This window comes from Capricornis sumatraensis, chromosome 3 (assembly GCF_032405125.1).
Source record: "Capricornis sumatraensis isolate serow.1 chromosome 3, serow.2, whole genome shotgun sequence".
Lineage (NCBI taxonomy): Eukaryota > Metazoa > Chordata > Mammalia > Artiodactyla > Bovidae > Capricornis > Capricornis sumatraensis.
The window spans coordinates 176,022,113-176,039,672 of record NC_091071.1 but is presented as its reverse complement, the minus strand read 5'-3'; the positions used below and the strand labels follow the sequence as shown (position 1 = coordinate 176,039,672).

The 17,560-nt window shown below is 39.3% G+C and overlaps 1 protein-coding gene across 5 annotated transcripts in view; it reads right to left on the bottom strand.

Annotated features, from left to right (window-relative positions):
- Positions 1–17,560, bottom strand: part of EIF4G3 (eukaryotic translation initiation factor 4 gamma 3) — a 177,506-nt gene that overhangs the window by 132,130 nt on the left and 27,816 nt on the right. For all 5 annotated transcript variants that reach the window (XM_068967770.1, XM_068967767.1, XM_068967766.1 and 2 more), the window contains one exon: positions 16,131–16,253. In XM_068967770.1, coding sequence (XP_068823871.1) covers positions 16,131–16,253 — 123 coding nt within the window. The remainder of the gene's footprint in view (positions 1–16,130; positions 16,254–17,560) is intronic.

Sequence of the window (17,560 nt, the reverse complement as noted above, 5' to 3'; positions counted from 1 at the left end):
AAGGAGGGATGACTGTAGGGACTCAGTTGGATTTTATGGCTGAAAACAGCTCTAGAACAAAGGAAAGAGTCTATGTTATTTCAGTTCAGTTCAGTCGCTTAGTCGTGTCCGACTCTTCGCGACCCCATGAATCGCGGCATGCCAGGCCTCCCTGTCCATCACCAACTCCTAGAGTTCACTCAGACTCAGATCCATCGAGTCAGTGATGCCATCCAGCCATCTCATCCTCTGTCGTCCCCTTCTCCTCCTGCCCCCAATCCCTCTCAGCATCAGAGTCTTTTCCAATCAATCAACTCTTCGCATGAGGTGGCCAACGTACTGGAGTTTCAGCTTTAGCATTGTTCCTTCCAAAGAAGACCCAGGACTGATCTTTAGGATGGACTGGTTGGATCTCCTTGCAGTCTGAGGGACTCTCAGGAGTCTACTCCAACACCAGAGTTCAAAAGTATCAATTCTTCGGCACTCAGCTTTCTTCACAGTCCAACTCTCACATCCATACATGACCACTGGAAAAACCATAGCCTTGACTAGACGGACCTTTGTTGGCAAAGTAATGTCTCTGCTTTTCAACACACTGTCTAGGTTGGTCATAACTTTCCTTCCAAGGAGTAAGTGTCTTTTAATTTCAAACATTTATTAAATAGTCATCTACATAACTCGGGAAAGAAAAATCTGTATACTGTGTCACGTTTACCAGAAAGAAATAAAATATTAACTATTTAAATAGTCTGGGAAATGAATAACTGATTGAAAAAAAGGTGTCTGCTGAAAGAAGGTCACCAAAATAAATGACACATGGCGAAGGTGAGATTCTTAAGAGAGTAAAAGACTGATGGTATCTATAAGTATCCATAAATCTGTATAGATCAGAGTTTTTTCATCTAAGATTAAAATACCTTCAATCATATTAAATAGACAACTGCACAGACATTTTTCCATCAACAATGCACTAGGAAGATTTTCTGTATAAAGATTTCTAAGAAAGGAGTGACTCTTGGTTGGCTGGTTAACTCACAGTTCCAAATCCAGGTATCTAATACACAGACTCAGAATGCTAGGAAAGTACTCAGTGTCCATAGCTACTGACTTCCCTTGTGGTCCAATGGTAAAAACTTCAAGCTTTCAGTGCAGGGGACACAGGTTAGATTCCTGGTCAAGGAACTAAGATCTCACCTGCTGCTCTCTGCAGCCAAAAAAAAAAAAGGTAATGCTCAGCTGTAAAATGAAAAGGAATCAAAGATCTTACAGAGTCATCCAACTTCAGCATTCTCTAAAGCCTCTGACAGGACTAAGAAAATAACACACTAATACACATCAATACTTTAATCTTTTTTCAGATTAATTTTAATTTAGAATAATCTAAAATTTTAGCTAACCTCAAGTTTCATCGCTTCCTAGGTAATGATCTACTCTGTTGAGAACGTGTTTAAGGAATTTCAAAAGCACTGCATTTCATTCACTTTCACTATCGACAGGAGTGAAAATTTACAAAAATCAGTCTGAAAGATCAATTGGTGTCAAAATGTAAAATAACTCAGTAAAGATGATCAGAGCCAGAAGATGAGGGTTTATTGGCAACATCACATTGCTGCAATAGCTCATGATTTACTTCATCACTAAATTCCCTCCCCACACCAAATTTTTCAAAATCAAAGTCCAAGCAGAAGAAAAAAAAATCTCACTTTTCAAACAGAGTGTTAAGGAAGCTTATTTACAGTAAGTATGGCAAGATATCACATACTTGATAGTACCCAAAAAGTGAATTCCCTTTATAAAGATTACTTGAGAATCTATTTTGTTAAAAATGTATACATTAAAGTTGAAGTACTAGCCTGAAGGGAGAATGGTAGATGTGGGCCCACTGGAAGAATTCATTAAAAAAAAAAATAGAATACAGCACGTGAAAGAGGTAACAGTATCTGGGACTGTCTTAAATGCCTCTTTGTACAGTTTAAAATCCATTTCTTTAGAGTACAGAAGATGGTAGGGCAAAAAAGAGTGAGCTCACCTCCTCTCACAAGCACATCAAAATCTCAACTGTCTATACAAAAACCACTGATGGAAAAGACTGGTGCCTACCAGAAAAGATCTAGAATTAAAGACGTAAAGAAGGAACTGCCAGATGGGTAGCGGGGCAGACTCACGATATAACCAAATCCCATACCCCTGGGTGGGCAATGCACAAATGAGTGGTATACTGCAGAGGATTTCCAAGAGGAGTACGAGTGAGACTCCCCAGTCCAGGGGTCCTGCACCTAGGAGGTGAGACCCCAGAGCACGCAGCTTTGAAGGCCATTCTGGCTTAACTCTGGAAGCCCCATAGGACTGGGGGCAATAGAAACGCCACTCTTAAAGGGTGTACACAGAATCTTATATGCACTGGGACTCAAGTCAAAAGCAGTAATATGGCAGGAGCCTGGGCCTACTTGCTGGTCTGGGGCAGTCTTCTGAAGAGGTGGGGAGAGGAGGGGAGGATGGGTGGTGACTGTGGCTCACCCTGAGCACACAGATAATAACTGGGGACATTCTACTGCCTAAACACTGCTCTTGGCTCACTAGCTCCAAATTCTAATCTTAATCCCATAGGACAGCTTTAGGCACCAGCACTGGGATGCCTCAGGTCAACCAATTGGGGAGGAACAGAGCCCCACCCATAAACAGACAAATTGCCAAAAGACTTCTTGAGCCCACAGTCACCTTCAGACATGCCTGAAGACATGTCCCTTCCTACTTGAGGGCCAAGAACTCCCTTCCAACCATCAACAGGCAACCAGTGTCCCTTCCCTCAAGGAAGCCTGCTTGACACTAGACTAGCCTCACGCGACACGGGCAGACATCAGATGCAAGAAAACTATGATCCTTCAGCCTGCAGACCCAGCCCACTCACACCAGGCCAGACCTTACCCTGGGATCAGCTGGGCCGAGGTTCAGTTCACTAGCAGGTCGACACAAGTTTCAGGATGCCCCAGATGTGACACTGAACTGTGTTAAGGACCTGGCTCTCCCACGAACAATCTGAAACAAGTTCTAGGATCCCTAAGGCCTGCAGCCAGATTTCAGGAACTAGTTCTGCAGGACACTACTAACCCCAGGACCTGGTGTATCCTGCCTAGTCAGCACTAGGCCAAAGGCCCCGAAGAATCTACCACAAGCTATCTCCTGATCAGGCCCACTGAACAGCTCCCAGCAGCATCCACACAAGGCAGGGCCTGGCAGTCAGATACACTAAGGGCCAAAAGAGCCTACCAGATCAGCCACACGGTCAGCCTGTTACACAAGAAGGACCAGCTTAGCCCTCTGAGCAGGAAGCCCTACAGCATGCAGCTTGAGTGACAAGAGGGAACCGCACTGCTGGGGGAAACAGGGGGTCTCCTACAGACGGACACTTTCCCAAGGCTGAGAAATGGGACCAACCTACCTCATACATGAAAACAGGAAAAAGCAACTCAGTCAAAGTGAGGAGGCAGAGGAACATGTTCCAGGTGAAGGAACAAGATAAAATGGCAGGGAAAAACGAAGTGGAGTGGAGACAGGCAATCTACCAAAAAAAGACATCAGAGTAATGATCACAAAAATGATAAAGAAGTCAGGAGAAAAATGGATACAGAATGAGAACTTAGAAGCTTTTAACAAAGAGTTAGAAAAATATGAAGAACCAACCAACCAGAGATGAAGAATACAACACGTGAAATGAAAAATACACTACAGGGCACAGTAGTAGGCAGACACAGAGGAATGGATGAGTAAGCTGGAAGAGAGTCATGGCATTCACTGTCACTGAACAGAAGAAAGAAAACAGGCCTGTTTAAGGGACCTCTGGGACAACATCAAGTACACTAAATATTCACATTATAGGGGTCCAAGAAGGAGGAGAGAGAGAGAAAGGCCCTGAGAAAATGGAAGACTCTATCCAGCAAAGTCCTTGTTCAGATTTGATGGATAAATCAAAAGCTTTAGAGGCAACGGAAAGCTAAAAGAGTTCAGCACCACCAAACAAGTTTTACAACAAATATTAAAGGAACTTCTCTACACAAAAAACTAGAAACAATAAAAATGCAAAATGAAAAAACACACTGGTAAAGGCAACACGCCTTTGACTACGTGGATCACCACAAACCGTGGAAAATTCTGAAAGAGATGGAATACCAGACCACTTGACCTGCCTCTTGAGAAACCTGAATGCAGGTCAGGAAGCAACAGTTACAAATGGACATGGAACAACAGACTGTGTTCCAAATAGAGAAAGAAGTACATCAAGGCTGTATATTGTCACCCTGCTTATTGGACTTATATGCAGAGTACATCATGAGAAACGCTGGGCTGGAAGAAGCACAAATTGGAATCAAGATTGCCGGGAGAAATATGAATAACCTCAGATATACAGATGACACCACCCTTATCACAGAAAGCGAAGAAGAACTAAAGAGCCACTTGATGAAAGTCAAACAGGAGAGTGAAAAAGTTGGCCCAAAGCTCAACATTCAGAAAACTAAGACCATGGCATCTGGTCTCATCACTTCATAGCAAATAGATGGGGAAACAGTGGCTGACTATTTTTTTGGGCTCCAAAATCATTGCAAATGGTGACTGCAGCCATGAAATTAAAAGATGCTTGCTCCTTGGAAGGAAAGTTATGACCAACCTAGACAGTATATTAAAAAGCAGAGACATTACTTTGCCAACAAAGGTCCATCTGGTCAAGGCTATGGTTTCTCTAGTAGTCATGTACGGATGTGACAGTTGAACTATAAAGAAAGCTGAGTGCCGAAGAATTGATGCTTTGGAATTATGGTGCTGGAGAAGACTCTTGAGAGTCCCTTGGACTGCAAGGAGATCCAACCAGTCCATGCTAAAGGAGATCAGTCCTGAATATCCCTTGGAAGGTCTGATGTTGAAGCTGAAACTCCAATACTTTGGCCACCTGATGGGAAGATCTGACTCCTTGGAAAAGACCCTGATGCTGGGAAAGATTGAGGGCAGGAGGAGAAGGGGATGACAGAGGATGAGATGGTTGGATGGCATCACCGACTCAATGGACATGAGTTTGAGTAAACTCTGGGAGTTGGTGATGGACAGGGAGGCCTGGCATGCTGAAGTCCATGGGTTGCAAAGAGTCGGACATGACTGAGTGACTGAACTGAATTGAACTGAACATACACTGTTAGTGGGAATGTCAACTGGTGCAACTCTTGTGGAAAACAGTATGGCAGTTTCTCAAAAACTAAAAATAGAACTACTATAAGACCTAGTAATTCCATTCCTGGGTATATATTTAAAAAAAAACAACTCAAAACATTAATTTGAGAAGCTACATAGTACCCTAATGTTTACAGCAGCATTATTTATAATTGCCAATATACAGAAGCAACCTAAGTATCCATCAACAGACAAGTGAATAAAAAAAGAGATGGAATATATATACAATGGTATACTACTGGGTCATTAAAAAAAAAAAAAGAAAATTTTGCCATCTGCAGCAACATGGATGGACTTGGAGGGCCTTTTGCTAAGGGGAGAAGTCAGATACCAAAAGACAAATACTGTATGATATCACTTACTGGTGGAATCTGAAACTACAACAAACTAGTGAATATAACAAAAAGGAAGCAGACTCACAGATATAAAGAGCAAACTAATGGTTATCAGCGGGGGGGGGGGAGGAGGCCAATATAGGGATGGAGAAGTGGGAGGCACAGACTACTGGGCCTCAAGGGTGTATTGTACAACACAGGAAAAGAGGGAAGGTTTCATAAGAACTGTAGATGGAAAAGTAGCCTTTAAGACTTATATAGAAATTTTAAGATCAGATATGACAGATTTAAAAAATAAATAAAACTCCTTTGTCTCGACATAACCTACATGGTTTCTACCACAAAAGATGTCACCTTTATTTACTATCTATTTTAAACTTGTACATGACAGGATGCTTAAGTACAGAAGGAATTGGAGACAGGAGACCAGCAGCTATGGCCCAGGGTTCTTCTGATGAGATAAGAACTTGTTACATTTTAAAAAGGGAAATTTTAAAAGAACAATATTTCATAACACATGAAAATTATAGGAAACTTACAAAGTTTTATTGCAACAGCCATTCATTTACATATTCTCTATGGTTGCTTTTGTGCTACAACGGCACAGGTGAGTAGTGGTGAAAGACAGGTGGCTGCAAAACCAGAAAATATGTACTAACTGACCCTTAACAGAAAAAGGGTGCTGACTCCTATTGTAATTCAGAGAGAAAGAGACTCCAAATAGTTATAGAAATATAACCAAGGTACTGATGTAATTTATTATCATAAAAGGTTACTTGAACGCTTCACATTTCATCATTTATGTGTAACTGATTCTTCAAAGTCCCATTCAATGACTAAATAAAGTTAGCATTTTAATAAATATCTAATGTGTTAAACATATACAAAGGCTTCCCTGGTGTCTCGGATGGTAAAGTATCTGCCTCCAATGTGGGAGACCAGGTTCGATTCCCGGGTTGGGAAGATTCCCCCGGAGAAGGGAATGGCAACCCACTCCAGTAATCTTGCCTGGAGAATTCCACGAACAGAGGAGCCTGGCGGGCTATGGGGTCGCAAAGAGTTGGACACGACAGAGCTACTAACACTTTCTCTTTAGAACAGCTAATGAAAAGGTATTAACCAGTCACAGACATATACAAATCCTGGGGATAAACAAGTACTGCCCATAATTGAGAAACATTATGAAGATTAGAGTGGAAAAAAATCAATGGCACTGGCAAAAAAAATCAATGGCACTGGGAAAAAGGACCAAAACATGCTTCTTTTCTAAGTGAGAGAGAGAATTCTAAGACTTCACACTTAGAAAGCTGTGTGTATGTGCGTGCGGGAACTCAACATGTTTGAGTTTCTCCCCTGGCATCTATCACATACAAAACATTGAGAACCCATGGAGAATAAAACAGAAAAATCCTTAGCTTCTACAGCTTCTGATTCTTTCAAGGGAAGTACATTAAAGAATAAAACCTGTACACACACACACATATACACACACACAGATGAACAATATTCAACCATAAAAAAAAAATATGCCCTTTGCAATAGCATGAATAGACCTTAAGGTCCATACTAAGTGACATAAGTAAGACAGAGAAAAAAACACAGTATGATCTACCTTGAATGAAAAATTAAAAAATAAAACAAAAGTCAGAGAAAAAGAGAATAGATTGGTGGGGGTAGGGTGGGAAAAGGTACAAACTTCCAGTTATATTTTATAAATCATGGAATGTAATGAACAGCATGGCAATTACACTTAATAATACCACATTACATATTTGAATGTTGCAAAGTGAGTAGATTTTAAAAGGTCTCATGGTCTCTTTTAACTATGTATGGTGGTGACAGGTGTTAACGACTTATTGTGATCATTTTACAATACATACAAATATACTGTATATCTAAAACTAATGTAATGTGATATGCCAATTATACTTCAATTCAAAAGTAAAATGAACAAGCAGGCAAGATGAGGCAAGGAGATGAGTAAGAAAGTTACTGTTCTTTATAGAAATTGAAGTGGTTTAGAGAATAACAGTAGCAGCAGAGATGGTGAAAATGAGCCAGACAGGACTTGCTGATAAAATGGTTGTGGAATATGAAACCAAAATTGAAAGATGACTTCTAGGCTTACTGTCTGAGCAACTGGCGCAGACTATGGTATAATTTACACATACAAAAAAAATCCAAGGGAGCACACCAAACACCTCAGGAAATAGAAACACAGGATTCACAAACTCAAGTGCTTTTGTAAACAAATAGGTGACCTAAATATGTGACTCAAGAGTATAAAATAAAACAGAACAATGAAACAAACTAAAGAATGTATGTCTAGATTAAAGGCATTCAGACTAATGAAAACCTTTTTTAAACACTAACCTGAAAAAATAACACACATCTGCAATACAGAGAACTACTTCCTTAAAGGTGTCAGGAATGCTGAAGGAAACTCAGACACTCAACATAAAAGCTGTCAGGCTTAACAAGAGGGCATGCGTGCTAAGTCACTTCAGTTGTGTCCTACTCTTTGCGACCCTATAGACTGTGGCCCACCAGGCTCCTCTGTTCTTGAGACTCGCCAGGCAGGAATACTACAGTGGGTTGCCAGGCGGCCCCCCACCCCGCCCCACCCCCTGAGGGGATCTTCTCAACCTAGGAACCTGCATCTCTTAAGTCTCCTGCATTGGCAGGCAGGTTCTTTACCACTAGCACCACCTGCTGCTGCTGCTGCTAAGTCGCTTCAGTTGTGTCCGATTCTGTGCGACCCCATAGACGACAGCCCACTAGGCTCCACTGTCCCTGGGATTCTCCAGGCAAGAATACTGGAGTGGGTTGCCATTTCCTTCTCCAATGCATGAAAGTGAAAAGTGAAAGTGAAGTCACTCAGTCGGGCCCAACTCTTAGTGACCCCATGGACTGCAGCCTACCAGGCTCCTCCACCTAGGAAGCCCTAATGAGAGAGTTAAGGGGGCTAAATGACCACAACAAAAAATTTTAAAAACCAAGAATAATGTGGATAAAATTCACTGTAAAATAGTAAAATATATTAAAAGCTACAGTATGTAAGATAGTACAGTAATTGTATTAAAGCAGATCCATGGAGGGAATTCTTTTGGCAGTCCAGTGGTTAGGAGGCAACACCAGCAATGCCCAGGGCAGGTTCAATCCTTTCATTGGGGAAATATGATCCCGCAAGTCACAGGTCACAGCCAAAAAGAAAAACAAGAACAGATCAGGGGAATATAAAGGTCCGAAGAAGACCCAGGAATATTTCATAATTAAAACATCTAAAAACAAAGGGTCAGTGAAGAACTATTCAATAAATAATGAAACAAAGAGACGAACTGTTTGATTAAAAAAAGGAGAACAAGAAGAAGAAAAAAGTAGGCCCCAAATCTCATCGTATGCATCAAAATAAATTCCACTTCAATCAAAGATAAAGGTAAAATAACCAAACTTAAATACTGCTCATTTTATTATCTTTGATGGCAAAATCTTTCAAAGTTTCAGCCTCAAATCATCAGTTACTTATTAAAAACCAGAACCCTGTGAATAGATTGGGGCGGGAAGGAAGGCTCAAGAGGGAGGAGATGTATTTGTGATTATGGCTGATTTGCACTGTTGTTCAGAAAAAAGCAACACAACACTGTAGAGCCACTTTCCTCCAATTAAAAAAGAAATTAAAAACTTACGAAGAGAGGAAAAAAGATTTTTAACTTCTATATAACAGAAGCCATCATTAAAGTTAAAACACAATCATCAAACTAGAAAAAAAATTACATATGGCAAAGGGATTTCTTTAACATTTAAAGAATGCTTATATATAAGAGAAAGATTATCACTCCAAAAGAAATGTGTACAAAAGACATGAACATAAAACTCATACACACACAAATAACCACTGAACATCAGAAATTTTAACTCCACCAATCAATCAATAAACACTAAATGAGGTATTATTTTGCAATCCATCAGTAAGGCAGCAATGTAAGGAAACGGGTATTCTCTTACACTGCCATTAGGAGATTACCTGGTACATTTCTGGAGGCTATGATCCCCAAGTAAAGTTGTTCATCATAGCATAGTTATTATTAGTCATAAACAGGAAAGAATACGAATACATATCAATTAAATAAATTAGGGCACATCCAAACAAGGGAATACCATGTAGCCATTAAGAATTATAACACCTATAATCAAACAAGAATATTCTGCATGATCACTGAAAACACAGAACTTATACAATGTCATAGGGACCTCCCTGGCAACCAGTGTTTAAGATGCGACACTTTCACTGCCATGAGCTTGGGTCCGATCCCTGGCCAGGTAACTAATATCCCACAAGCCGAGTATCTGACCAGCCAAAAAAAAAGTCATGAATAAACCCAAATATATTCAACTATACGTAGGAAGGTAGTGATACACACACACACACACACTGAAAGATGTCTGAAAGGATATTCAACAAAAAGTTAACAGTTAACTCTTTGGTAATAAAATTAATGGTGGTAATGTCTTCCTTTACTACTCCTTTCCAAAGAAGATTTGTAATTTTTATACATACAAAATGAAATCACTGTAATTTTGAAAATACATTATTAGTAGTAGACAAAAGATTAAACCTGATCGTTTTTTGAGCTCTCTTACAATACTTCCTGTGATCCCCTACTAAACATCATGGTTACTTCATGACTATGAGATGCAATGGAACCGTTCAATGTCTGGCAATAAGTGGCAAAGGACAGGAATTTTCCTACACGTGTAAAAATTCAAGGTACACTTTCTTTATAACCAAGATTCAGATTTAGTATATCTGGTGTAAAGTCATACCACTCTTAATAACAAAGGCTTTCACAAAATTTGGTGAAGCCCTATGAAGAAATACAGTTCAGGAGAAACTAAATAATCATGTAAAATAAAATTTGGGCCTCACTGGTGGCTCAGATAATAAAGAATCTCCCTGCAAGGCAGTAGGCTGGGGTTTGATCCCTGAGTCGGCAAGATTCCCTGCAAAGCAAATGGCAACCCACTACAGTATTCTTGTCTGGAGAATTTCATGGACAGAGAAGCCTGGTGGGCTGCAGTCCATGGAGTTGCAAAGAGGCGTACATGACTGAGGAATTAAGCACACAGTTTTCATATAATTGAAAAATACTATTTTTAAGCCAAAGTGAAGTGAAGTCACTCAGTCATATCTGACTCTTTGCGACCCCATGGACTGTAGCCTATCAGGCTCCTCTGTCCATGGGATTTTCCAGGCAAGAGTGCTGGAGCGGATTGCCATTTCCTTCTCCAGGGTATCTTCCCAACCCAGGATTCGAACCCGGGTCTCCCACATTGCAGGCAGATGCTTTACCGTCTGAGCCAGAAAGGAGGGTACTAATGAGAAATTATTAAAGATGAAGAATGATGTGATTTAATTCAATAACCAGGATCTTTATTGCACTCATCATACTCCAGTATTCTTGCCTGAAAAATCCTACGGACAGAGGAGCTTGGCGGGCTCAAGTCCAAACGGGCTGCAAAGAGTCAGACACAACTGAGCACCTTTACCGTAGTACCATACCGCACCATACCATACCTGAGATGACAAAATGACATTTTAAAACTTAGGAATGGATTTGTTTACATTATATAGGTATTTTCAAATTCTTTATGCAAGAACTTACCTACTTAGTGTACTTACAAAGTGAATGTTATTATCTAAACATTAGAACCTAACTTTGGTTAACTGCTACAGCTAAGACTATAAAAGTGAACTAATTAACAAATGGCCAGATGATTTCCAGATATCAAATTTATAAGAAGCTATTCAAAAGACTGAATAACCCGCTGACTTTGGTAATTTTTCCAAAAGACAGGAGAGGCTAATATGTGCCAGCAATAAATAATCTTTCACCAACCCCTACACTCTATGACACAGGACTCTCCCTCAAGTAATATCTGTGCTTCATTTTAAGAGTACTTCTTATTAATAAAACAACAAAAAAGAAAAGAACAAAAGGGAGTAGGGAGAGGAAACAAAGCATATAGTTCATTTTAAATTTTTATTGGGAGGAGACAATTCTAGAACACTTGCCTATTCAATCAGCCCTCAGTATCCATGGTAGACTGGTTCTAGGACAGCCTGTGGATAACAAAATTCTCAGATGCTCAAGTCCCTTACATGAAAGTGTGTAGTTTTTGCATTTTACCTCCCATATATTGGGTTGGCCAAAAAGTTTGTTCGGGTTTTTCCGCCTGGAAAAACTCAAAACAATTTTTCTGGGCCAATTCAATACTTTAAATCATCTCTATATTACTTATAACACCTAATACAATGTAAATATTATGTAAATACTTGACAGTACATGGTAATTTCACCTTCTGCTTTTTGGAACTTGCTGCAATTTTTTCTGAATATTTTTGATCCCTGGTTATTTGAATCTGCAGGTGAAGAACCTGTGGATAGGGAGGGCTGACTGTGCAACACTATGGATTTATTTCTACCCTACAGGGTCCAAAGCAACTTTCAGGAAGCAGCACATTTCTTAATACGAAAATGGTCCTTGTGCCTTACTGCTACCAACAAGGGATACAGCTGGGAGACTCTGAAGGACTGATTACTTAGTATAATCCTTCATTTTACACGATTAAAAAAACAGGCGGTTAAAGGACTTAGCATTCTGACCCCAGGTCATAAATCTCGATGACAGAGTGGAGAGCAGCATCAGGTACTCTATTATTCTATGACGTCCATCTAGGCACCTGTCTGTACACTACAATCATCTGAATAGGCACATGGATACAAACATGTACACACTTTTAATACATCTGAGACATTAAATTTGAAGGAGTTATTCCACAGATCATTTAAAAACTTAGGAAACAGGAATATTTAAATGCAATCTACTCTTCAGGACAAAAACAGAAGCAACAAAAACCTGTTTCTCCTTTCCATTCTCCTCCTCCAACACAGTTTCTCTCAGTTAACTCCTCTAAGCTTGCTTGTTTGCCAAAATCAAACTCATTATCCCCCTATTCAAAACCCATGTCTACTTCACTATAAATCCCAGAATCTAAGCTTCAAGAATCACCCCTGACTCTTCCCTCTTTCTAACACTCAGGGGAACCATGCAATATGTTTACCTGCACCATACTGGTTTCTGCCTGGTGTCCCAGCAAAACGATTCACAGCATCCCCATTCATTTCTAGAACTGCCCAAATTTAGATGATAATTTATACAGTCACCATTTTTATAATCCTTACTTTCTTAGTAACCAGTTGCTGAATATTTCTCTAACTGACTTCTTCTCGTTCAACTGACTTCCTAATTTATCATCGGAAATGATAACAGTCTTCCTTCACTCAATTTCCCATCATCATGTGCCTTTTTGTATATAGAGCCACTCTGCTAATATATCCTTCTCTCTCTTTCCATCTTGTGAATACCAATCTGGGAACTCAGACCAAGTGGCATTTCTGCTGTGAAGCCTTCAAGACGCCTCCAGTCATCTTCTGTGCCTCCTGCAATAACAGTAATTGCAATGCTAGTAACGTAGACAGACAGAACAGACTTGTGGACACACGGGGCGAAGGAGAGGCTGAGATGGATGGAGAGTAGCATGGAAACACACACCACCATATGTGAAAGAGAAAGCCAGGGGGAATTAGCTGTATGGCCCAGCGGAGCCACACCGGGACTCTGTGACAACCTAGAGGGGTGGATGGGGTGGGAGGTAGATTCAAGAGGGGAGGGACATATGCGTGCCTATCACTGATTTATGCTGATGTATGACAGAAACCAACATTATACTAGAAAGCAGTTACACTTCAACTTTTAAAAAGTAACATGACATCTATTGAATGCTCATTATGTTCTGAGCTTAACCAATTTTAAGTATTTACTTAATACTTATAATAACTCTATGAGGCTTTATTTCCCTCATTTTTGAAAATGTGGAGCTAAAGTTTTGGAAGATTAAGTAATTTGGCTAAAGTTACAAAATTAAGCTATGGAACCAGGACTTGAAACCAAGTATATCTGATTCAAACCCAAAGCTCCTGCCCTATACTATCTCACCTATACCAACCATCATTAATGGGTTTCTCTGACCCAACACATTTGAGATTGTGCTGTAACTATGACCCACTTGGTCACCTTTGTGCTTTAATGCTTCTCAGTATATCCTCACAGGAGGACTGGTCAAGTATCAGCAATTATCCTCTATTTACCTTAAAGAGACTGGGATGACCTCAATCACAGCAAAAGGGCTTTGCTATATATAGCAACACATGCAACTGTAACTCAAAGCAGGTACTCCGTAAGGCCAGAATCAATATAGTGTTTGCTATTCAGTCATAAAGTCTGAAACAGGTTGTCTCATCTGCAATCTAATTAACTAGAATGTGATTCAGGATCTATTAAGAATTAGGCCACAGCTACAAACAAGCAGTTTTAGGCAAAATCTAAAGGGTTTATTTGAGTGGCATAGTGCTATTTACTGGTAGAACTGGGTTGTCATTTAAAACTTGCAGATTATTTGCACAGAGATTTCTAGCTTCTTTTGAAACTGTAGGTCAACATTTTACATGCTATAACAATTAGGCATTAATGACTGCTTCCCTTAACTGGGGATTATCCTCTCTTACTCTATGTGTATCACTCTATGAATTCCTAAAAAATGAAGGCAAGGGGTAGTTGCCATCACCATGCTTGTGCTCTTGCTGTTCTTAAGAGGAAAATGAAGTATTTCTAGTTCATATGTCTCTTAACGGGTTATTTATCCATTCCATGAGTTTCATGCATTTGGAAAGACAACAGATTGGTAACTGTGTATTTAAATGCAAACTAATAAAGTAATGCTTCATGATGATATTACACCTCAGAAAGAACTACCAACATTAGAATAATTGATTAATGATCTTCATCAACTAAAAGTGTACATTCAGTGGGCTTTATGATGATCCAAACACATACATTTATATTCAGGCCTGGGATCACTGGAGAATGATAAGGAGCAAAAGGATGCCCATGACTAAGGTCAGAGAGATAACCAGCAGAGGGTACGATCAAGTTCCGTAAGACAAAAAAAAAAAAAACCAACCTCATAGGGAATTAAAATGTAGAAATACATGCTCTAGTTGAGAATTTAAACTAAATAGTTTGACAATAACAATATTTTAACTAAAGTTGGAAAATACAGACCAAAATTGAATTGCCCCTATGAACGAATCCTAAACTTTTGCGATAGGATGCTCCTAACACAGCACATAAAGTAGATTAATTTAAATGTGCAAATGTTGCTGCTTCCACATTCATATCCAGGGACAAGACTGAGTCTAAGCCCTATTCAGTCACTCCAGATTTGGAATATCCCTGGGGAAATAACAGAGCATGGTAAAAGGTTCTATTAACAATCATCAATATAATCTCACAATTCCTATACCTACGTGGTTACACATTTTACTTTGCTAGATGATGGAAGATAAAAGTCAGCCAGACAGTATCATCATGTCCAAGTAAAACACGTCATCACACAAGTCTCAGGTTTGAGGCTTATTCAAAGTTCACGTATTTTCAAGGGGCTCTAAATTTAAACATGTATTTGTGGGCTCTTTAAAGAACTTTTTTTTAAACCTGTACAGTACTACTAAAATCAAGTCAATAGTCTGTCATTGTGAATTGCCTTATATTTGATCATCCATATCACTTGTTTGTAAACTGGGCTCTCAGGAGTACCTCACCATTCAGCCGCAAGAGGGAGAAGCAAGCAGATCCCTAGACCTTAAGAACATTGGTTACATCTGTTCTCTATGCTGAGTATTCATACTTTAGATATTGTGAAAATTTGAAATCATTCTCCTCCTCAGAATGGTTTAGCCTAGTTTAAAATAACCTAATGATGAAATCAAAATTCTGTCAAGCTTGGGGGAAGGGGGATCCCATCTCTATTACAGTCTACTAAACCCCAGCTCCTCCTGGAGTGCCTTGATGTCTAAAAGCAGGAAAGTGAGCTCTTAGAAGATCATTGATAACCACATTCTGCAACAGGAACAAACAAGTGTCTGACAGAACTTACTAAAAACCTTTGTAAATAATTAAAGAAGACACCCTCCACTCAAGCTCATTTATGCACGACTTAAAAGTAAGAGGTGTACCTGTAAGGCATTTAAATATGCTCTGAAAAAACATAGGCAATCATCTCAAGCAAAAGTGTTCAGTGAAGAAGTTTAAATTCTCTAATTTAATGTTTGTATTATCATAGTGTGTAGCATTTAATTCCTAAGACTCCATATTGAAAATATAAAATGCTCATTTAGCGATGAGGTTTCCATGGGAATGCAGCTCCTTTTGGTGCCCAGCAATAATTAGGAAGAGGGGCCACAGCTATGCTCTGAGTGTGAAGACAATACAAAGAAACATTACCAATAAAAATTTGGAAGTTATAACAGTTTACAAAGAGAAACAAACATGTCTGTTTAAAAATCATTTAGATATTCGAGGCTATGAGACAACTGATGGAAAGCAAAAAAGTACAGTCAAGTGGCTTCAGAAGAAAAGAGTTGAGTAGAGGTTAGTGACAGATACACACCATCACCCATCACGGCATGCTCTGTCTTACCTGAGGAGGAGTAGGTGTGGAAGCGGGTCTCCCTATAGGTGGAGTAGGATTTCGGCTGCCACCTCCAGACATAATCTCCTCTGTTATGTCTTTACCTCCCTGGTTTGGATCCCGAATTCTTATCTATAAGGTTATAAATTGAGACAGCGTATTTACAGATGGGTGTCTACATAGTACATTTATAGGAATATGATGCATAAAGGTGCAAACTGGGAAACGTCAAACATCAAAGCTGATATCTGACTTGATTTCAATCAGAGAACTACAGGGTGTCATTCAAAGGAATTTAGGCCATTCGCGGTGGCTTGAACTAAAGTAGCACAACAAGCTAGCCTGAAACCTAGTTGGATGAATTTCTAGGTCAAAAAGGCAAACTATTAACATTTATCTTTTAAGCAATGCCGAACTGATTTTATTTGTAATGCTTAACGTAAGACAAAGTTCATAAAATATTTGTAAAATATAGAAGTTACTCTCTAAAGTTTTAAAGGCCTCAATGGTTCTCTAGCAAAATGAAAAATATTCATATCCTAGGGCAAAGAAATAGAGGTTTATGTTGCAGATAACCTTAAAGATGCTCAATGCAATGCTGGTTTTTTTTTCAGCAAAGACAGAAAGATCTTAAAGACTGATCAAAAACATGGTAGTTAAAACTTTATATTACATCCTTACAATTAAATAACAAACAGTAGCAGAAAAAATGAGACTGCTCTACACATACTAATATACAGTGACTGTCAAGATGTATTGGTAAATGAAAAGATACAAGACACAGAACAATGTGGATGGTATTCCTGTAATTTTGTGAGGGCCTGTGTTTACAGACAACAGTGGAGAAGGTACTACATGAAGATGGAGCGCCTGGGTCTAGGCCTTTTGTCCTGGGACAATGCTGAGACATAAAACCTGCTTCTGCTCGTCATTAAATCCAGAGCTTACCAAGCCATCCATGGCTTCTTCAAAATTTCGAAGAACTCACTAATAAAACCACCTGAACCTGGAAGCTTTCTAGGGAAGAGGTTTAAGATTTCTACTATCAGTTATAGAATCTTGTTTCTACTATAGTTTTACGTACTATTTTTCAATCTGTTCTCCCTTCTTCTTCAGTAACATATATTAATACTGTCATCTGTTTTCATTGCTTTTTTTTTAAATTAACTTTTCTGCATTCTAAGAATGTTCAAGTCCTACATCTACCATGCTGTTTCAACATCGCCAAAGCGTGAGTTTTCACCTGCGGTGTCAAGATACACCAGCATTCTTTCTTATTATGACATGTGCACAAGCAATTTGCGTCTGATTAGGAAAAAAAAACAAATTCTGAACCTAATTAATTTTTATTAAATGAGAGTAATTTAAAGATGTCACTCACATCTATTTTAATTGTGTGATCTGAGACACTCTTGTAAGTATTGCTCATTTGTGTTCTG